Source organism: Nicotiana tabacum, chromosome 16 (assembly GCF_000715075.1).
Source record: "Nicotiana tabacum cultivar K326 chromosome 16, ASM71507v2, whole genome shotgun sequence".
In the NCBI taxonomy this organism is placed as follows: Eukaryota; Viridiplantae; Streptophyta; class Magnoliopsida; order Solanales; family Solanaceae; genus Nicotiana; species Nicotiana tabacum.
Window position 1 is genome coordinate 151916048 of NC_134095.1, and position 21756 is coordinate 151937803.

General features: G+C 38.1%; 3 protein-coding genes across 5 annotated transcripts; 1 reads left to right on the forward strand and 2 right to left on the reverse strand.

Annotated features, from left to right (window-relative positions):
- Nucleotides 1-9386: 9386 nt before the first annotated feature.
- On the forward strand, nucleotides 9387-12184 carry LOC107803632 (pentatricopeptide repeat-containing protein At5g08305). Its single transcript, XM_016627395.2, has 2 exons — nucleotides 9387-11276; nucleotides 11403-12184. The coding sequence occupies exon 1, from the start codon at nucleotides 9420-9422 to the stop codon at nucleotides 11031-11033; it is 1614 nt and encodes a 537-aa protein (XP_016482881.1). The 5' UTR covers nucleotides 9387-9419; the 3' UTR covers nucleotides 11034-11276; nucleotides 11403-12184.
- A 1563-nt stretch (nucleotides 12185-13747) lies between these two features.
- On the reverse strand, nucleotides 13748-18837 carry LOC107803635 (putative pentatricopeptide repeat-containing protein At5g08310, mitochondrial). 2 transcript variants are annotated; one of them, XM_016627401.2, is made up of 3 exons: nucleotides 15898-18837; nucleotides 14208-14488; nucleotides 13748-13998 (listed from the first exon to the last, which is right to left on the reverse strand). In XM_016627401.2, the coding sequence occupies exon 1, from the start codon at nucleotides 18707-18709 to the stop codon at nucleotides 16148-16150; it is 2562 nt and encodes an 853-aa protein (XP_016482887.2). In that variant the 5' UTR covers nucleotides 18710-18837; the 3' UTR covers nucleotides 13748-13998; nucleotides 14208-14488; nucleotides 15898-16147. The 2 variants fall into 2 exon arrangements, with proteins under 2 accessions (XP_016482887.2, XP_075089576.1); XM_075233475.1 differs by lacking the exon at nucleotides 13748-13998 and having other exon boundaries at nucleotides 14410-14528.
- An 827-nt stretch (nucleotides 18838-19664) lies between these two features.
- LOC107803633 (thioredoxin-like protein YLS8) lies at nucleotides 19665-21400 on the reverse strand. 2 transcript variants are annotated; one of them, XM_016627396.2, is made up of 3 exons: nucleotides 21161-21400; nucleotides 20321-20480; nucleotides 19665-20178 (listed from the first exon to the last, which is right to left on the reverse strand). In XM_016627396.2, the coding sequence occupies exons 1-3, from the start codon at nucleotides 21184-21186 to the stop codon at nucleotides 19870-19872; spliced, it is 495 nt and encodes a 164-aa protein (XP_016482882.1). In that variant the 5' UTR covers nucleotides 21187-21400; the 3' UTR covers nucleotides 19665-19869. The 2 variants fall into 2 exon arrangements, with proteins under 2 accessions (XP_016482882.1, XP_016482885.1); XM_016627399.2 differs by lacking the exon at nucleotides 20321-20480 and having other exon boundaries at nucleotides 21161-21398.
- Between the last annotated feature and the right edge of the window lie 356 nt (nucleotides 21401-21756).

Here is a 21756-nt window from a genome sequence, read left to right on the forward strand (position 1 = left end):
ATAGACTAATTTAATTTTCTCTTTGTACGCAAAATTTAATTTAATTTAATAAAAGTCTATGTTTTCTTCGTAAAAATTGCACGGGGCGCCCTATTTGATCGCCCCCATTTAACCTATACCCATTTTTTAAAATTTTTTTAACTTGTACTCACTTTTTAAACAACTTCAGCCCCCTTTCTCCTCGTCCTTCTCCTCCTTCGTTTTCTTCTTCTGTTGTTGGTGCTGCTATAAAACTTCAGTTCATGGGATGATTGCCATAAATATGTTTATCAGATTATTTAAAAATAAATTATAAATAATTACATAAGTTAGTAGACAATAATTTGTGAATATTTCCACGTATGTAAGTTAGTAGACAATGATAATTCTGTTCTTTTCACGTTTATTGTTTCCAAAATTTATGATTTAGATACTGTTGGCAATCTGATTATTTATCTAGTATGTTAGAAAGCTTTTTCAAAAACTTCAGCTTATATAGTGCTAAATTTTTTACAAATGAACTAAATAACTTTAGCATTTTCTGGTGAAGTTTTTGAAAAAGTTTTATGACAAAACTAATGAATCTAGGACAAAAAAACTTCAACATCTTCTGCTGAAGTTTTTGAAAAAGCTTATTAAGGACAAAAAAGCTTCAACTTATTTAGTGCTGAAGTTTTTACAAATGAACTAAATAACTTCAGCATCTTCTGCTGAAATTTTTGAAAAAGCTTAATGACAAAACTAATGAATCCAGGACAAAAAAACTTCAGCTTATTAGTGCAATTACAAACAAAAACTTCAGCAAATAGAAAACAAAACTTCAGCTACTATGCTTAAGTTCAGCAATTACAAACAAAAACTTCAGCACACTTGCTACTTCAGTTCCGTCTACTAGAATGTTGAAGTTTTGCGTAATTGCCTTTGCTACTTCAGCCCCGTATGCTGAAGTTGCGCAAAAAAGTGGGTACGTTTGTAATTTTTTTTGCAAAGCGGGCACAAGTTAAAACGTGACTCAAAAAACGGGTATAGATACAAATGCCCCGTTTTCTTCTTGATCATTTTTAAGTTAATATTTGGTGCGGTGCATCACTGTATTTTGCAAGATAACACATTTTTTGCATTTTTTTAAAGTGTATTTCGTACCTTTAGTAAAATATACCTTCCATCATAAAAATATACCTGCATTTAACAACTCTTTACTTGGTACAAGTTGATTCTTTGTCAACGAAAGTGAACTGTATGTGCCCCATCGGACGAGGCAAGAGAAATTCAAATTAAGTTCCTATTTTCTAAAGGCAGAGACAAAGACAAAGACAGCCTTATTCTCAAAATTAAATAAACGCAACGATAAGGATAGCATAACGATTTTCAAAAGGCTAAGACAAAGACATCATAACGGTTTTCAAGTTAAGCCATATTTTAACTAATTTATCATATTTCTGTAATAGTCAACCTTAAAAGGAGATGAAATTCCACAAAGTCAATAAGTCTAGTATTCAGATTAACTCTTGTTGTGATACATAACTACTCCTATGAGTAGAGAAGTTATAGACTTTCACAAGTTTCTAAACCAACTGACACTGTTATTCACTTTTCTCTCTTCACATAAAATCTCATGTCTATGTTTTCTTCTTGATCATTATTAAGTTAATCTTTGGTGCGTTGCGCACTACTTTTAGTAAGCGATATCACGTTTAAATAAATGAACACATAAACAAATCATTGCAATATTGTATAAATAAAAAACAATTTAAATGCATTGATGTAATTATCATTTTAATGTTCAAAAAAGAAAGACAAAAATGTGAAAGAATATATCAGGAAAAAAAGGCTAAAAAAAAACTATCTTTATCACAAATAAGTAAAGATGAACTTAGCAAGATATGTTTATTTTCAAGCTAGGATAGTATATTACAGAGGGGTGACCAGTCCAATACAACAACAACAATAACAACCCAGCATAATCTAATGGGATATGAGAGTATAGGATGTACGTAGTCTTACCCCTGTCCTGGATGGACAGAGAAACTGTTTCCGATAGAAAAGGATGAAAAAAGCATAGTAAGTAATGGCAATATAAGGTAATTAGAAAACGAAACACAATCTTAACCAGTGCACTAGAGAGTCCCTGTTTGTCGAATGGTGTCACTCAATATTATTTCACCGATTTTAAATGTTCAGATATTATCTTGACACATAAATTTAATTAATTTTTTCGATTAAGCGGTATCACGTGAAACCGCTTCACCCAATGTAAATCCGCCCAAGCGCATCACTCAGTAATTTGCAAGATCACGTCACACTTTTAGAGTGTATTTCATACCTATTTGCACATTATTCCCTTCGGTCCAAAATAAGTGATTTTTTGGTCTTTTTCTTGTGGTCAAAAATAAGTGATTTTTCAGATTTCAAGAATAAATTAATTTTTTTCCTACATTGCCCTTGGAGTAAGTAATGTTGGAGTATGTGTTAAGGGTGTTTATGTGAAGAGATAGTAAAGGTTAATATGGTCAATTTCATTGATAATTAATGTTAAAAGGTAGATTTCATAATATGTGTGAAAACATCCAAAAAGTTACTTATTATGGACCGGAGGGAGTATTTTATTAGACAGCTTTAATCATATTTCTATATTAGATGGAGATGCAATTCCACAAATGCAATTAAGTCTAGTACTATTCGGAGTTACTCTTGTGATGCAAACCCAGTCTGTTCCTGATCTTTTCATTTTCTTCCTTTTGTAAATCTCTTTAATCTCAGTTCAAAAGTTTAGATCACTTTATGTATTTGCTTTTTAGGACATTATATAGAACAAATTATTGGATTTTAATTGCTCTCATCTCTCAAGAATAAATTAATTGATAACTATTTCTAATCACGGTAGGATTGCCACATCAATTATACTATACTTGACTTGCAGTTGCAGGAACTTTATTTTTTAATATGAGTCTTTTGCGCTCATCACAAACCAAAAATAGCTAGATTTAGAAACATTTCCATAATGGAAGTTGGATCTTCCACAAGTCTTGAATGCGTAATTACGTTATTAACAATAACAACTACGTCTCAGTCCTAAACAAGTTAGGGTCAGCCTAACTTCTTATACCTTTCATTTAGCTCAACTCATATCATCACCATATATCTAAAATAAAATAAATTCATTTAGCTCAACTCACATCATCATCATTATCAATATATATATATATATATATATATATATATATATATATATATATATATATATATATATATATATATAAATGTAATATCTCATTTTAATACCCAATTTAAACAGTTCGATAAAGATCTTTAATGCTTTAATTGTTGAGCTAATTAACCCTAAGAAATTGGTGTTATCTTCACCTTCTTTGAGTCTATGTGTAAAGTTTTAATTCCATCAAAAAGATTATTCCTTCTTTTACTCTTTTCCTCCATTATTTGTATGTGACTATCCGTAACGTTTCTTCGTCACTTTCTTCCTTCTACTTCACGGGCACAACCCATCATAATATTTGAAAGATATATTTTAAAATGAGGATGATTCATTCAAATTTTATTACATTTTGTTGACATGCTACTATAACTATATTTTACATAAAAAGTATTTTTAAAAATAAGTAGTAGATTTTACAAGTTCAACCAAACATACTCTAAGTTAAGACGAAGCTCAACATAAGTTTTAGAACGAGAAGGTAGGGTGTTTCAAATTTATAATCCCGGTGTACATAGGTCGGATTGGTTCGAATTTTTTAATTACCAAACTAAATCAATGGTGTCAGATTTTTAAATCTATAAAACAAATCAAACCAACAAAGTCAAGTTTTTCAATTTTGATTTTTCTCGATTTTTTGGGTTTTCAGATTTTTCCCAGTAAAGTCTTCATAGCACAAAATATGTAACTTGTGCTCCAATAATTTTTTAGTCCTAGTAGGAACAACTATATAATGTATTTTTCAAGAAAATAACGCAATAACATGAGATGGGTCATAGCATTGTACTAAATATTCAATAACAAAGATAAGAAAATCGCATAAAATAAATATTGCTAATTAATAAGCCATAACAAAAATGAACATAATCTAAAAGTACTATATAAGTCATACTAAAATAAGTATATATAATATGTACTATTAATTACATGACTAATGTCATGGGCTGCTTTCCAGACACGCCCCATAACCCCTTGGACGCTCCCCATGGCGGCCTAGTAAGCCTCACAATGCCAAGCGCCATGGTCGTCCCCGCGGTCTTGGCTGCGCCAAGTGACAAGCGCGCATGCACCTCTGTCGCCCCACCGATGCCTCTCGCCAGCGCCCAGTGGCTGGCCAATGACAACAGATCCTAATGCCTTGCCAGCGCCCAGCTGTAGGCCCATTCCAGAAGCACCAGCGCCCAGCCTCAGGCCAACACAGCAAGTGTCGCGCGCACCCACAGCAACGCGCGCGCAGACCCTGACCCGCAAGACAAAGTTGCTGCCATCAGACTTAGTTCTACATTGTAATAAACTAAGTCCTTTTCATTGTAATTATAGGCTAGGTTACATCATTTTCATTCAGTGTGCTTCCATAGCTTTATTAGGACTAGTCATGTAATGTTGGTTTATTTTTTTTAAGCATTATTAGACAATCAAACATTTTCAGCAATCAATTTTCTGTACTGGTGTCTCTCCCTCTCGACACCGCATCTTTTGTAATCAGCATTTCATTCATCAATAAAATCATCATCATCATGCAAAACCCAATTCTCTCTCAGCTTTCGCAATTGCTCGTGACATTGGTTTTCCCGCACGACACTGACAATCTAGTCTAGCGTGCGGGAGGGGGGGAGGGACCTCATTGGCAGACAACAACCGCACTGACATCGGTTGCTTAGCCTTACGTTTCCCTTCCAAAGAACATCAGGAAGGCGTTGCATAACAGTTGGTATCAGAGACTAGGCTCGACATCGGACGAGAGAACACATTTGTCATCATCACCATTTCTGACCATGGTGAATCATGGGGAGCGCCTAGCATCCCTAGAAGAGACGGTTGACCGATTACAACCCATCCTGGATACGGTGCCTGATGAAAACAACAACGTAGTGCAAAGGTTGGACGACCTGGACCGCCGAATGCGGCACGCAGAAAATGACATTGCAAACATCAGTCGTGACTCTAACGATGACCGACAAACGGCAGCCATCGAAACTGCCAATATTCATGGCAAATTTGAGGACCTCCAACAGGAGCGTGCCGACGATTTAGCCCATCAGCAACAAGAGGCAGACAGACTAACTGCCATGCAACAAACCATAGACTACTTGACAGGCAAGTTCAATGTTGTCAATGCTACCCTACAGAGCCTTCTTCGAGGAGGCGACAACCACATCAGGGGTGCAGCAAATCTCACCCCCATTCAACAAAAGCTTAAGATACCGAATCCAAAGCCATACAACGGATCCCGGGATGCTAAAGAAGTGGAAAACTTCATCTTCGATATCGAACAATACTTTGATGCCGTGGGCCATTTGGAAGAATCCAAAAAGGTAGCGACTGCTGCCATGTATCTTCAGGGCGATGCCAAACTTTGGTGGCGGGTCAAATACGAAGCCATCAAGGCCGGTGAAGATACTCTCCAGACATGGGATGAATTGAAGGTAGCCATACGCCTGCAGTTCTTCCCCGAAAATGTGGAATACAATGCAAGGAGAAAGCTACGGGACCTCCGCCACACAAAATCAGTGCGGGAGTACGTGCGCGAATTCTCCGCACTCATGCTAAACATACGCGACATGGGGGACAAAGACAAGCTTTTCGCATTCATAGAAGGTTTGAAACCTCATGCCCGTATGGAACTACAGAGACAACGGGTAGACACCCTGCCCAAGGCCATTCAAGCTGCAGAATGCCTTGGCGATTATCATTTGGGAACTCAGAACGACAGGCCCCAGCCGTCTGTCCGAGTGGGATACAACGGGAACCATCCCAGCAATGGTGGCCCAAGCAAAAGTGGGGGAGATCGGAGTGCATCCAAAACTAAGACTCCTCCCTCCAGCAGCAACAATGTTGCATCCATCAACAACAATCAGGGGAGAAATCCTCCCTCAGAATGCCGTCATTGTGGCGGGGCACATTGGAACAATGAATGCCCAAACATAAAGGTCAATGCTCATCAGACTGACGAGGATGAGTCAGACGCATCAGAATCAAACCAGGTAGGCGCCTTCAATGCAATTGTTGGCTTTATCCCACATGCCTTAGCGGGGACCAGTGCATGTTCTCCTAAGAAAATCGCAGTCCCAATCACCAAGAAAGGGAAGGAAAAGATGGACGAGAGGCCTCCTAAACAAGCGAGGACCCTAATGTTCGTCGAATTGAAAGTGAACGGCAAGCCCCTTCACGCATTGATAGACACGAGTGCTACCCACAACTACTTGTCTTCAACTCAAGTAGAGTGTCTGGATCTTATTGTGCAAAAGAGCAAAGGCCGCGTCAAGGCCATCAACTCGCCACCCCAGACATTGGCTGGAACAGCTACAAATGTCCCAGTGAAACTTGGCCCATACAAAGGAAGCATCGACCTGCGTATCGCAATCATAGATGACTTCGACATGGTAGTGAGGTTGGAGTTCATGAGGCAGACCAACACCATACCAGTGCCATATGCCAACATGCTCCTGATATTGGGGGAAAACAGGGCCAAGCCCTGCAGTATACCATGCTTTCCCATAAAGATGGCCGCGGGAAACATCCCAGCCATGCAATTGGAGAAGGTAGTCAACAGACATGAACCCTTGGTTCCGGCTACTCTTCGCAGCAACAATCAACCATCATGTCATCGGCCTCAAAAGACTGGTGACGCTCCTCAGCGTGTGAAGACTTGTCAGCCAAGCCACAAGGACAAGTCGGATCACTCATCACAGACGGGACTCTTGCAGCCATTACATGTCCCTCAGAGACCATGGGAAAGTGTTTCCCTCAGATTCATCACGGGATTACCCCAAGTTGGTAATCTTGCATCCATCATGGTTGTCATAGATCAGTTTTCAAACTATGCAACCTTCATAGCAGCCCCGCAAAACGCATCAGCAGAAGATACAACTCGACTCTTCTTCTCGCACATTGTCAAACATTGGGGCCTGCCCAAAGACATTGTTAGTAGGCGCGACTCACGCTTCACTAACAACTTTTGGACCCATCTCTTCAGGTGTTTTGGGTCAATATTGAGTCACAACTCAGACATCCATCCACTATCGGATGGCTAGACAGACCGGTTCGATGACATGCTGGAGGAATATTTCCGCAACTTTGCAACCGGATCACAGAAGCATTGGGTGAAGCTCTTGGATGCTGCTCAACTGTGTTTCAATTCTCAAAAGAGCCATCATACAAACAAAAGCCCTTTTGAAATTGTTACCGGACAACAACCGCTTCTCCCGCAAACGATGAATGCATCAACCATGCCGAAATCTCCTCGAGCTGCCAACTTCTCGAGCGAATGGGAGCGCAACATGGGGATAGTGCAGAGCTATCTCGTCAAAACCCAAGAGCGGGCAAAAAGATTCACCGAACAAAATCTTTGCTTTGCCCAACATCAAACAAGGGACAAAGTAATGCTATGCATCCCAAAACGATACTTGTTTGCAGAGAGGATCCATGACCCTCGCCTGCAACAAAAATACATTGGGCCCCTGCCCATCGAAAAACACATTGGGAAGTCCATATACCAGGTGAAAACTCCATCCTGGTGGAAGATCCATCCAGTCTTCCATGTCAGCCGCATAAAATCATTGCGTCGCTACAACAACAAGCTCAAAGAACAGAGGGGCGCATACCTCCCATCCAACAACCACCAGAATTATCATCATCATCATCATCATAAGGCTCCGAGGACGGTGCCAACTCAGGTGGGGGAGAATGTCATGGGCTGCTTTCCAGACACGCCCCATGACCCCTTGGCCGCGCCCCATGGCGGCCTAGTAAGCCTCACAATGCCTAGCGCCATGGTCGGCCCCGTGGTCTTGGCTGCGCCAAGTGACAAGCATGCATGCGCCTCTGTCGCCCCACCGATGCCTCTCGCCAGCGCCCAGTGGCTGGCCAATGACAACAGTGCCGCGCGCCCTGACAATGCCGCGCGCGCAGATCTTGATGCCTCGCTAGCGCCCAACTGCATGCCCATTCCAGCAGCGCCTCGCGCACAGACCCTGATACCAAGCACCAGCGCCCAGCCTCAGGCCAACACAACAAGTGTCGCGCGCGCTCGGACTTAGTTCTACATTGTAATAAACTAAGTCCATTGTAATTATAGGCTAGTTTACATCATTTTTATTCAGTGTGCTTCCACAGCTTTATTAGGACTAGTCATGTAATGTTGGTTTATTTTTTTAAGCATTATTAGGGGGGATCAAGCAATCAAACATTTTCAACAATCAATTTTCTGTATTGGTGTCTCTCCCCCTCGACACCGCATCTTTTGTAATCAACATTTCATTCATCAATAAAATCATCATCATCATTCAAAACCCAATTCTCTCTCAGCTTCCGTAATTGCTCGTGACATTGGTTTTCCCGCACGGCACTGGCAATCTAGTCTAGCGTGCGGAAGGGACCTCATTGGCGGACAACAACCACACTAACATCAGTTTCTTAACCTTACGTTGTCCTTCCAAAGAACATCAGGAAGGCGTTGCGTAACACTAAACACGAAAGCAAAAGATAAACTAAGTTATGCATTTTCATTATAAACCAATGCAAAACTAAAAATAGTTATCTAACACTATTGTCATTTCTAGTGTTGAATTAAATTTATTTTGTTAGCATTAATATTGATTTGAACTTTATTTGAGTTATTATATTTATGAGCTATAAAACTTATTGGACCATTTAAGAATGTTAACTCCAAGCTTGAAATAATATATTAAAAGATAAAACTGTGAAAAAGTATAAGAAATATTTATAAATTAAATTACAATAAATATTTGTATGTATAAAATATTTTCAAAAATTGTATAAATGTAATGTCTGGTTGGTTTAGTTTCGATTTGGCTTTTGTTAGTTAAAACCAAACCAAATCAATTATAGTCAGTTTTTTTCCCAATATCAACCCAAACCACATCGATTTTTTCTTTTTCTGATTTGACTCGAATTGCTGATTTGGTGCGATTTATCGATTTTATTTGTATATACCTAATCTTAGGTTTACACATGTACCCAAATGGACAAAATATAAAATTAAGATATAAACTTCTTAACTTTTTGAAATGAAACATGCATAATGCCTTCATTTTAACACTATTATATTATTAGGTAAAGAGTCAAAATATCTCATTTAAAAAATGTTTTTAATTAAAATTTAACTTAAAATATAGCACTTTTTTCTAATATAGCACTTTTTTCTAATATAGCACTTCTATAGAAGTAGTCAGTCGCGCCAAAATCTTGTACAGTCGCCAAGTGAGTGATGTTGAATGCTGCAGTGTCTTCAAATCCCGCCACTGTAACACAAAAATTCGTAACCTTTCTGGAAAAATGCAAATCAATTTCAGAGTTCAAGAAACTCCACGCCTTGTTAATAACCATTGGCATTTCCAAAGAAACCCAATTCAATTCAAGAATCCTTAATTTCACAGCACTATCTGATTCCTCAAACATAGGATATGCTCATAATATTTTCCTACAAACTGAAAACCCAACAATCTTTGATTACAATACTCTAATAAGGGGTTATTCTAACAGCAAAAACCCATGTAAATCTTTGTCATTATTTGTTGAAATGTTGCAAAATGAGGTTGTCCCTGACCACTTTACATACCCTTTTGTTGTTAAGTCATTGGCTAAGTTGTCTGATGTTAGAATCGGTAGGAGTGTTCATTGTTGTATTTTGAAAACTGGGTTTGATGATGACTTGTATATTTCGAATTCTTTGATACATATGTATGGTTCTTGTGGTGATGTATTGTGTGCGAGGAAGATGTTTGATGAAATGCCTGTGAAGAATTTGGTTTCGTGGAATTCGATGTTGGATGGATATGGGAAATGTGGGGATGTTGTTTCGATGAGGGAGGTGTTTGATTCGATGATGGAGAGAGACGTTGTGTCGTGGAGCTCTTTGATTGATGGGTATGTTAAGGATGGGGAATATGCTGAGGCATTGGCGGTGTTTGAGAAAATGAGAGTGGAAGGACCGAAAGCAAATGAGGTGACCATGGTGAGTGTTTTGGGTGCTTGTGCTCACTTGGGTGCGCTTGAGCAAGGGAGGGCGATGCACCGCTACGTGGTTGAGAATAGGTTGCCTATGACTTTAGTGTTGAGGACGTCGCTCGTTGATATGTATGCTAAATGCGGTGAGGTAGAGGAGGCTTTGGTTGTGTTTCGAGAGGGTTTAGGGAGAAAAACCGATGTCTTGATTTGGAATTCCATGATTGGAGGTTTGGCAACACACGGTCTGGTTACTGAGTCTCTCGAGTTGTACAAGGAAATGCAGGTTTTAAAAGTTAGACCAGATGAGATTACATACTTGTGTCTTTTATGCGCTTGTGCTCATGGCGGACTAGTAAAGGAAGCTTGGCGTTTCTTTGATGCTCTGGGTAAAGATGGCATGACAGCAAAATGTGAGCATTATGCCTGCATGATGGATGTATTAGCACGTGCAGGTCGTTTAACAGAAGCTTACCAGTTTCTCTGTAAAATGCCTATGGAACCAACTGCTTCCATGTTAGGTGCGTTACTTAATGGCTGTATCAATCATGGAAAGTTAGATCTTGCAGAAAAAGTAGGGAAAAAGCTTATTGAATTGGAGCCATTACATGATGGTAGATATGTTGGGCTATCAAATGTGTATGCGCTTAAAAAGCGCTGGGATGAAGCTAAAGCGATGAGAGAAGCCATGGATACCCGGGGAGTGAAGAAAATTCCTGGTTTCAGTGTTGTGGAGATCTATGGATCTCTTCACAGATTCATAGCTCATGATAAAGCACACCCTGAATCGGATCAAATCTACATGATTCTAGAGTTTGTTTTGTGGCAAATGAAGCTAGATAAAGATTGTGAAGAGCAAGAACAATTGTTTATGTGATATCAATCATATAGGAATCGGTATTGGAGATGGCTGCTGTGCATTACAGATGAATGACAAATGTATGTATAACAGTCAAAAGTGATTTGTCGCTATAGGATCAAGATCATGCAAATCATTTTTGGGCAGCTATAGGATGGACGGCTACCTTTAGGAGGTAGGCAACATAGTACTACTCAGATTGTGGCCAATCTTCCCTCACTGTGTCTGAGCATGTCTTGGAGCGCATTAAACTCCTACCTTGTAAGTGCATTTTGCTAGAAGTAACTCCGAGGTGAAGAAATTTGCACAATTTAAAATAAGGAAGCATACTTGTATAGTATTAATTCACAATGTGATCTCGACCTTTGTTATCATCTCCTTTTGCAGGTCGTGACTGATATAAGTTTACAGTTTGAAAATCAAGATTCACACCATACGTCAAACTTCCATTGCCAAGATGGCTTGTTGAAATGCAATGTAGCTCACCTGATACATAGCTTTGGTATTGGCAGAGCTATTGATGGACGTCATCTTGTTTGAAAATGATTGTTGCAGTCACAGAAATTGGGATAGAGTTACTTGTAGAAATCTCCAACTAGAAGGAAGCTCCTGCACAATTCGATGGAACAGGGGCCATCGTCTTAATATAACTGATCTGTCAGGGAATGCATGGTTATATAAGCTCAATTAGAAAGCAGAACTCTCTCCACTTCTTGCAAATGTGAGATCACCATTTGGTTGAAATGATGTACTCATACTGTTACCACTTTCAATGACACACTATCTCATTCTGATGAAGTATAATATATAACTACAGTTAGGCCTCTCTGTGACAGTATCGCAATATTAACAACCATTCGCTATAAAAATCAAGTTTCTTTTGGAATCAGTTTTCATGTTATGTTACATATATAACATTACTTTGTTATAACAATCAAAAAAATCTAGAACAAACGAGACTGTATAGAGAGGTTTGACTTTGCACAGTTTGAGGGGAGAACTCATACTAGAGTTGATGAAGGTATCTTATTTGCTTTATTGCTGTAAGAAGAAATTGTAGCACTGTTGTTTTGATTAATCATTCTCCAAAAGTGTGTACTACATTTTATTGGACGAGTTAATATTATATCTGTGTCCTTTGTTTACATTGCTCCCTCTTATGTAAACTCAATGTTTTTTATTTTTTATTTTTTTTATTAACCATCAGAAAATTAGGATCTTAACAACTCAATGTCTTGAACACAAATCACAAAAAGCTGTGAATAGCTCCGTCTCCTGCGGCCTTGTCTAAATCCCCGAAACACAAACCTTTACAGTCACGTTAAGATTGGAGGTGATCATTATATCGGTTTCTTAACCTTTGGAGAAACTTGAAATAGTTGTAAACCAGGTAAGGGCAAGTAAGGCTTGCAATAATGATGTTGCAAAGAGAAACTTTCAACAATACAAAAGGGAGTAAATAATAAAGTTGCCTCCGTGAGTCACGAGTTCGAGCCGTGGAAGCAGCCACTAATGCTTGCATTAGGGTAGACTATCTACATCACACCCTTTAGGGTGCAATCCTTCCTCGGACCCTGCGCGAATACGGGATTCTTTGTGTACCAGACTACCATTTTTTTTTTATTTCGCAAATATCAGGTTGGTGCCTTGTGCCTACTGCCTTGTCTCATCTATGTACTAGCGTAGCTTGTAAAGAGGGTGGCATGAGGCCTACTTTGGCAAAATAAGTCACCTAGTGACAACAGCTTGAGAGAGTAAGCAATGGTTGTTCTTTAGAGTGATCAAAACAGACACTTATGGCCAAAAGGAAAGATAGGCAAATGAATAAAGAATTAAAAAAACATCTATGTTTGGCAACAAAAGTTAAAACTACTCTATAAGTGTTTCAAAATGCGTATATAATGACCTTCAGCTACTCCAACCACTTCCTTAATATTTTAAGTTTGGATGTTCTACTTCTGCTTCCATCGTATTAGTGCCAAATTGTGGCAAGTTCATTCTTGTGAAAGTTTCTTTCAATTCCTTCCTGAATTGTATATGGTCACTACTAGCTCTTGCTTTGAGCTTCTTTTTACTCAATATTACTCATTGAGCCATTAAAATTTCTTCAGTTCCATGCTCAGCTTGTTAACCTTCCTCTGGTCTTGTTCCTGTTCATCAAAAAAAAAAAAAAAAAAAAAAAACTAGCCCATCTATAGTATCGGGTTACACGCGTAGGAGGGTATAAGAGATATAATTTGTTTCATGCCAATTATGTACAAGTTACGAAATGATCTTATAACAATCATGGATTACTCCATCTATTATCTTAAAGGTTTTGACTTCCAAAAGGGTTCATAGCGGTCCTAGACTACTATACCATTGCATATAATATATTTTGATTCCAACTCAAAAAAATTTCACTGTCAAACTACCAATCCTCTCTAAGTTTAGGTTTGTGTAGGGACATCCTTAGCATGAGACTCAACAGAATCAATGATCTCTCTCCCTGTCCAACCGACTCTATACGACAGAGTGCACCTATCGCGTATTGCTAACAACACTAGGCGTCCTCATCAATAGCTGTTAACTTGGTGCATATCCTACAGCGTTTGAACCTTCCTTTTCTACAACAACAACAACAACAACAAACCCAGTGTAAGAACCTTCCTTTTCTATTTGTGTACTTGAAGGAGAAATACCTGTGGGAAAGCCAACAAAAAGAAGAAGCAGAAGAAGGGACTAGCAATGAGTAAACTTTGCAAAGAATCCTTTGAAACTTTTCAATTATGCCAGAAATTAAGGTACCAGTCATTAGCAAATACAGAAATGTTACAATAGAAGAGTGAAATTTCTCAACATTAATCTCCTCAGGAGCTTCAAGTGAGGGAGCTTTTCTTATTGGTTGGCCCATTATTATCAGCAGTACCTCCTAAACAAGCTGCAAACTTAGCTTCTAGAGCTTCCAAATAGGCTGAGTTCATTGCAGTTGCGCTTTGTCAATCTGTAGTGACAATTTCATTTAACATGAGTAATGGCCAACTGAATAGAAATTTCATCTATCAGGAAGATGGTGCAGTAGACAGCATTGCAAAACCAATGGAAAATCCACAAAAGAAAGGTACAATGGAAAAGCTTCCTCTCAATTGCAAGGAACAGAATTCTGAGAATGCTTTGGAAAAGCTTAACGCACGTAATCATAGTGCTGCATACCTTTATCGGGCTTAAGTTGGACTTTTCTCTTTTTTCTACTTGTCAATCTGAAGTTTAGGATTTAGTCACAGACCGATGGGATTTTTCCAATTTAGCAAAGCTTGCCCAGCAGCAAACTCCAGCATGTCAGCTTAGTTATCCTCGTCAAACCACTTAATATGTTCCTCTCTAACCAAGATGGATGCATATCTCCTCCAGTAAATATTTTGGGCGGTCGACGCTCCAGAGTTGCTGATTGCTCCTGCAATTTTTGCCAACGCCGTCCAGATATTCCTCCTCATCTGGGCATCCAAGATTTTCAGAAAAAAGGAAACTATCATTCTGGATGCAAACATATATAGTACTAACTGCAACCTTACCTGTTGTGAAGAATTCCAGCAACATTTTCATTTTTTTTTTCTTTGAAAAGTCAAAATTTCATCATAAACAGAAATCAGTTGTAAAAAAGTGTGTACAAGAAGTGCATCTGACCCAAACTCGAGTTATCCATAATTGTCTATCAATTCCAACTATCAATATGATACAGTATCCTCTCGCACCCAAAAAAAAAATTAAAAAGAAAAAGATCATCTTTTAATGCCCTTTACATTGTACTAACTATTTCCATACATTCTTGACATTTCCTTAGTGAATACCATGAATGAAATACCAATGCAATCACAGAGTTAAATTGGAGAAAGAACAAAGAGACAGAAATTAAGGCTATGCTTGCTTCTGTTTCCATAAATTTTTATGTGCTCTTCCCCACAAGCTCCATCCATCACAAATATGAAACAGCTTTTTCTGTAATGAACATTGACCACATAGGTAATATTGACAACTGAAATGCTTTTAGTGTTGCATCAACTTAAAGTTCAATATATGCAAAACAATATCACTTGTATTGGGTTTCAAAATGGCAAACGTGTGAGATTTATGGACAGATGAAGCAGACTATTTACAACCTGACAAGCTGCAAATGATTGTTCATTGTCCAAATATCCAGAAGAGATAAAGGATCACATTGTACATTTTTATCGTAAGATGTTTTTAGAAGAGGAAAAAATGGAGGCCACAGTTGTTAGACAATAATCTGGAAAAGTTAACAGAGGAGAATAAGGAACGGTTACATAGGCCCTTTATAGAGGTGGAGCTAGTTACAGACAGTTCCTTGGCTTCTTATGGGTGGGGTCCATCACCAATATCTAGAGTTCTTTATATTTGTGGTGTCTGGGACAACTTGCTTGCATCTCGGCTATTCCACCGGGTAACTGCTACCTCCCACTAGCACAAGTACCGGGTAATATGTCGGAAAATTTGAAGTGCATCGTTAAGCAAAAGGGGATTCAACATGTCAACACACCAAGACAACTTAATTGGAGTAGCTACAGAGCAAGTAGAGCCATTAAATGAACCATACAATGAGCTCATTCAAGGATTTATATGTAATGTGTAATGTGTACAGAATGTGTAACCAGGGACTTTCAAGGATGAAATTGTAATGTGTACAGAATTTATATCTGGGACGCCTTAAAGTACTTAATGAGTGGACCCAAGATACAGCCACCAAGATACATAAAGCTTGGTCACAACAGAGTACCTCCAGTTTTCGACCAGATCTTATCCATTTTGAAACATTTAATAAAACAAAATGAAGTCACAACAGAAAGAGTTATTTAGACAAAGAGCAGAAAGCTTGCAAGAAACATACCCCTCTGTGTGGTGCCATAATATCAAGCACAAGGTTTAAAACCTCTTTTTGAACAAATGGAAACTGCTCCTGCTGTATAACTTTTTCATTGACGATGCAATCAATATTGCGGCACAGAAACTCATCAGTACACTAAAACGACAAGTGTAGAGCACGGCACTTAATGCTTTCCATTTCCTCGTTTTAGTTCTTAATCCGCAGTAACTACGGATGCAAACAGAGGTCAAGAGAGCTGAACAATCCAATCATGTCAACCGATTTCAGAGATGCTACAAAGTGCTGTAAAATGACCCTCCTCCAACAGGATTTTCACATTTGAGGAAGTCCTTGGATCTGCTAACAGGGAAAGTATTGCCTCTTTAAGAGTAGAAAGATCCTTACCATTTAAATCTTGAAGAGACTCATCATGGACCACCTTTTCTAGTACATTAAAAGCTTCTTTAGGATTCAAATTGTTTATAAAAGCTTTTATTATCACTATGTAGACATATGGATCAGGTTTCATCTCCTTCCTCTCCATTTCCTGCAGATAAGTCAGCGCAATATCTGGCTTTCCACACTTGCACAGACCACTAACGAGAGCCATAAAAGTTACTCTACTTGGAAGGCAACCCTTTGACTCCATTTCGACCAAAAGCCTCATAGCATCATTTGGTTTGCCAGCATTGCATAACCCATCTATTAGAGTGGTGTAAGTAATGACATTGGGCTCCCGTTCTTTTTCGGTCATCCTAGTGAGATTTACAATGGCCCGATCTATATCACCATTTTTGCACCACCCATCAATCAGTGAGTTGTAGGTAACAACTGATGGAATTAGCCCCTTATCCATCATTTCATCAACAAGACCCTGGGCTTCAAGTACTCTTTTGGCCTTAGATAGGCCATTTATCATTATGTTATAAGCAACTACATCGGGGCAGTGACCCCGAGCACAGATCTCTTTGAAGAGATCCAATGCTTTATCCAACTGTTTAATCTTAATAAGACCATCTATGACTGCCGAATAACCAACTACATCAGGCAGAAATCCTTCTTGAACCATGTCAGCAAGAAAGTTAGAAGCTTTGACTGCTTGCCCATCTTTGCAGAGTTTCTGCATGAGCAGCGTGTAATATTTTATCCAAGGTTGATGCCCATGCACACGCATCTCCCTCACCAGAGCAAGGGCGCCCGCATCATCCCCTTGCCTACATAAGCATCCAAAAATTGAGTTGTATGTGTAATGTGTTGGCCGAAATTCTGATTGTTTCATCTCATTCAAAAGCTCATAGCATTCATCAAGTCTAGCAGACCTACTCAAATAATCAATTAAATTATTGTAAAGTAGCACACTGCGTTTACAACCAATATGGTCCATATCTCTAAACAGGCTGAGAGCCATTTCCAACCTATCCGCCCGACACAAACCATCAATAACTATTTCAAACGAAATAGTATTAGGACAAACAAGTTCCTTCATGGAAAAAGGATTGTCCTTGTTAAAATCACCACCAGATTCAAGACCCGTTGATGCACAAAGTAGACGATATGCTTTATCAGTTGAACCATTGTTAATAAGTCCTTTCAGGACAGAATTATACAACAGCATCCTATCTTTCAGTTCAAGACTCTCATACCTCTCCTCAACTATTCGGATCATATCTCTTTCATCACGCACACAAGACATAAGGTCAGTAAGTATTTTAATATCAGGACGGACACCTGAATCATTCATTTCCTCGTACAGCTGCATAGCTTTCTCAATCTCACTATTCCTAGACAACTCTTCTATTAACACACCATAAATAGAAATGTCCAGCACAAAGCCCATTTTCCTCATTTTATCCAACAGTTGCAACGCTTTATCTGTTCTGCCTTCCCTCACAAAACCATGAATCAGAACAAAACATGTCTTTTCATTTAAGCTAATATTGAGATCTTCTATCCTCTCAACCAACTCAAACGCCTTATCCACCTTGCCCCACTTGCTAAAGGAAACCAACAAGATCGACAAAACATGTGCATCAACCAATTCTTTCTCGCGCATCTCATTAAAAACAACCAACGCATTTTCAAACATCCCCGCATTGCAGTAACACCGCAAAGTAGGTGTCAGAGCATACTTATCAAGCTGCCACCCATAGCTATTCATCTCCTTCAATCTCAGCTCAATTAAACCAACATCACCACCCTTAGATATAGCATCTAACAAGCAGTTATAACTAAAACTATTCGGAACACAAAGACCCGATTTTTGCATATGATCAAACAATTCATTAGCCTCTTTAACCAACCCTTGATTACTCAAACACCTAATAAAGAAACCCAAAGCACGTGGAGTAAAATAACACTGACATTTAATCACATCATTAACCAACATTCTCATTGAGTCAATTTGTCGAGCAGCTGATAGACACTCGGCCATTAAATTAAATGTATGACAACTATGACTAAAACCACTTTGATTCTTAGCCCAATTATAAAACAATTGAGCTATTCTCCAACTTTTGAGCCTTTTAAGAACAAATTCAACAATTAAAGTTGTAATCTTTGGACCCAACTCATCAAGTTCTTCGCTTTTTGATGTATCAAGGCGCTCAGTGAATACGTGTACAAGTTTATCAACGATTCTGGAATCTTCTAGAGAAAGTGGGGGGAGAAAATTTTGAGGTTTTTGGCAAGTCGGTGTTGAAGAAAATTGAAAAAGATTGTATTTTATAAATGGGTTTTGAATTTGAGTGTTGTTGTTCTGAGTATATAGGTTGAGGAATTGTTTGAGTGATCTGGAGAAAAGAAAATGGGATCTTTTGATTCTACAGAAAGCAGCCATTGAGTAGTTTTGTGAAGAGTGGTGAGAGCATTTAGTTGTGTATTGGAGTATTACTCCATTGTCTAAATTCTTTAAGAACAAGGAAGTGTGATTACTGAAATTGATTAGCTTTATATAGGCTCATAGGTTTCGGGGGTGAAATGAGCACTCAGTTCTTTTGTCTTTCTGGAAGTTAAGTTGGCATATTCAACACAAAAATACTTTAATAAGCACTTTAACCAACAAAAGAGAAAGATTTTTGAATTTTGTGATCTTTAAAATATAGAGGGTAAAAAATATAATAATTATTGTAATTATAAAAACTTTTTGCTAAGGGTAAATTATTTCTTCATATAGAACTGTACTATTCTTTTATGGAATAGACTAATAAGAAAAAATTGAGTATATATCACCATTGTTTTAATAGTTGAAATATTTTGAAAATATTTGAAAAAAGTGATGCAACTACTTGAACAAATGCATGTTGGATGGACCGAGGGGCGCATCCAGCCCTTTAGCATCGGGTTCAACTGACAAACTCTTTCACGAACTGGACTCGAACCAACATCTCTGAGAGCAAAAGACAAGCCCAGAAAGCAACCTTCATTTTGATCGTGACAAAAAAAAAGAAAAAAGAGAGGGAACTTGGAGATTGCAGCTAGATAGTAGGTGGCAGGCGAAAGCTAAAGATGCATAGAATGTCCTGTTAGGAAAACCCAGTACTTTTAAGTGCAAAGCATAAATTTATATGTAAAAATATATTGAAATTACAATAAATAATTAATATGAATCCATAACTTTAAAAATATAATGAATTCGATGCTAAAAATTTTGATGGTTGAACCTATATAATTTAAATCCTGATGGACCTTCTAAATAAACACACACAAAAAAAAGAAAATCATTAAAAGAGTTATTTTCAATAATAATTATTATAGTGGGACTAAACATTTCAATAGTAAACCACAAAACTGTATTTACACAAAGGTTAATATCATTGATTATTAGAAGAAGATTAGAAGTCCAGACTGGCAATCAATGGCAAATGCAACTCATGCATCAACGCCTCAACAACTTGATCAAATTGTTCTCTACTTCAATGGATATTGTTTTATTTACTCTTACAGCTCTAACATTAAGTACAGTATGTTCCTGCAACCAAGTACAATATCTACAAGTTCTTAATAGCGGTACTTGGTAGAGTAATCTTTAGGTGCAATAACTAGACCACGACCCTTTCTTGCACCACGATACACTGTCTCAACAATGTCGATGAATTCCTGTTTATCCTTAAGCGCCCAATTGATCTTGTTATTGTTCCCGGTGCCAAGATCAATCATAATGTGCTTGTTCCTGAAGAAGAACATAACAGTGGACGGATCATACAATTCGTACATCGTGTTAAAATCAGGGACCTCGGTGATGTCTACCAGGTAAATCACAGCAAAGTTCTTTATTGTCTCTGCAACTGAAGCCAGCACCTCGTCCATCTGGATTCCAGAAACAAAAATAAGTGATTAAAACCAAAAGGAATATCTACGGATTTACAAGGCAAAGTATCTAAGACACCTAAAAAAAAAAGGCAAACAAGCATAGAAGCACGCCATTATTTGAGATAGGGGCAAGTCTTACCAGGGCCAAGGTCCTAAAACTCAAGTGCATGTTATTTGTGTTATGTTTGGGAAGACAGACACCTTGAGCAGAAAGGCGGAGAGTATGGGAGAAGGGAAACATATGTAAAGCACGCCTCAAGTTCCATTCACAGGACTTATATTCCAAACTTATTAGCCACCTGAAATTACAAGTTCTTTTACAAACTCCCTTTCTTTGTTACTTGTGCAGGATAGGTATAAGCGAGAATCAATAACTCCAAAACATAGAAACTTCTTTTTTTTTTTTCCACAGGCAAAAAGAGTTTTAATCACTTGATAAACACGAGACATAGTCGAATAGAACTATTACTACCAATACTGCTATCGACTCTATATCAACATTTATCAATTTTATTCTACAGATTTATATATAGCAATCAATCAACTACACCTCAACTATATAGGCCATGGATTTGATCCGTGAAAACAGCGTGAATGCGGGATGCCCTTTTTACTCCAATATTCTATTTGCCTATCACTAATGAGGCAATCAGGTGATTCAACCCAATAATCAATCAAACTCAAACTAGTTGGGCTCCACCCCTACAATTATAAATCCTCTAGAACTATTCCACTCTATTTTAGCCATCAAGTTTCTTCTTTTATTTAGCCACCATTCAAATTCTCTTAAGAAACATATCATATAAATTGGGTCTGACAATATGAATCCTCCATAATATATCCAGAGATTCTTATTTTAACTAATAATTGCCCACCAAATTTCCTACTATTAAGAAAATTCAGGAAATTAACAATTCATACATTCAAATGCTTATACATCAAAATTCAAGGTATCAAGAGATATATATGGTTAGCTTACCTGCATGCAAGTATCATCCCAATCATGGCCAAAACGAATGATGACAAGGCGTTCCTCTTCAGCAAGAATAGCTTGATCCACTGCCCACCCTGAGTGAAGATGTGGCAACAAGTACGACATCTCTCTTTCCCCCTCTCCCTCTCTCTCTCTTTCTCTCTCTCTCTAGATTTTGGATTTCTTGCTCTTTTCTTTATGTAATGAATGAAAAAGAAAGAGTGAAACAGCTGAGACAAATGAACATAAACAGAGTTTTTGGAGATCCGTAAGTATATAGGGGACCAAAGTGCTGGAAGGGTCTCGAATGTCCTAGTAGCCCAGTACCACTTTTCTGCTTTTATTAAAGTTTTGGGGGTGGATTGTGTTATAAAATAAAGACTATAAAGTAAAGACAAGTATAGAGAGAAACTGATATATTATTTGAATTCAAACTGACATACATAATGAACTGAAATCTTTTCTATTTATAGAAGAAAGGAAGCTGCTGTGTAAGCTGCTACTACACGCTGTTGTGTAAGCTGCTATTACAAGCTGTTGTATAAGCTGCTGTGTAAGCTGCTACTATAAGTTGTTGTGTAAGCTGCTACTACAAGCTGCTG

Excerpts from the sequence above, each read along its gene's own strand:
- LOC107803635 (XM_016627401.2), bottom strand. The coding sequence starts at position 18,709 with ATGGCTGCTTTCTGTAGAATCAAAAGATCCCATTTTCTTTTCTCCAGA.
- LOC107803632 (XM_016627395.2), top strand. The coding sequence starts at position 9,420 with ATGTTGAATGCTGCAGTGTCTTCAAATCCCGCCACTGTAACACAAAAA.
- LOC107803633 (XM_016627396.2), bottom strand. The coding sequence starts at position 21,186 with ATGATTGGGATGATACTTGCATGCAG. Across the intron at positions 20,481-21,160 it reads GGGATGATACTTGCATGCAG|GTGGCTAATAAGTTTGGAAT; the intron begins GTAAGCTAACCA and ends TTGTAATTTCAG. Across the intron at positions 20,179-20,320 it reads GTTTTAGGACCTTGGCCCTG|ATGGACGAGGTGCTGGCTTC; the intron begins GTAAGACTTGCC and ends TCTGGAATCCAG.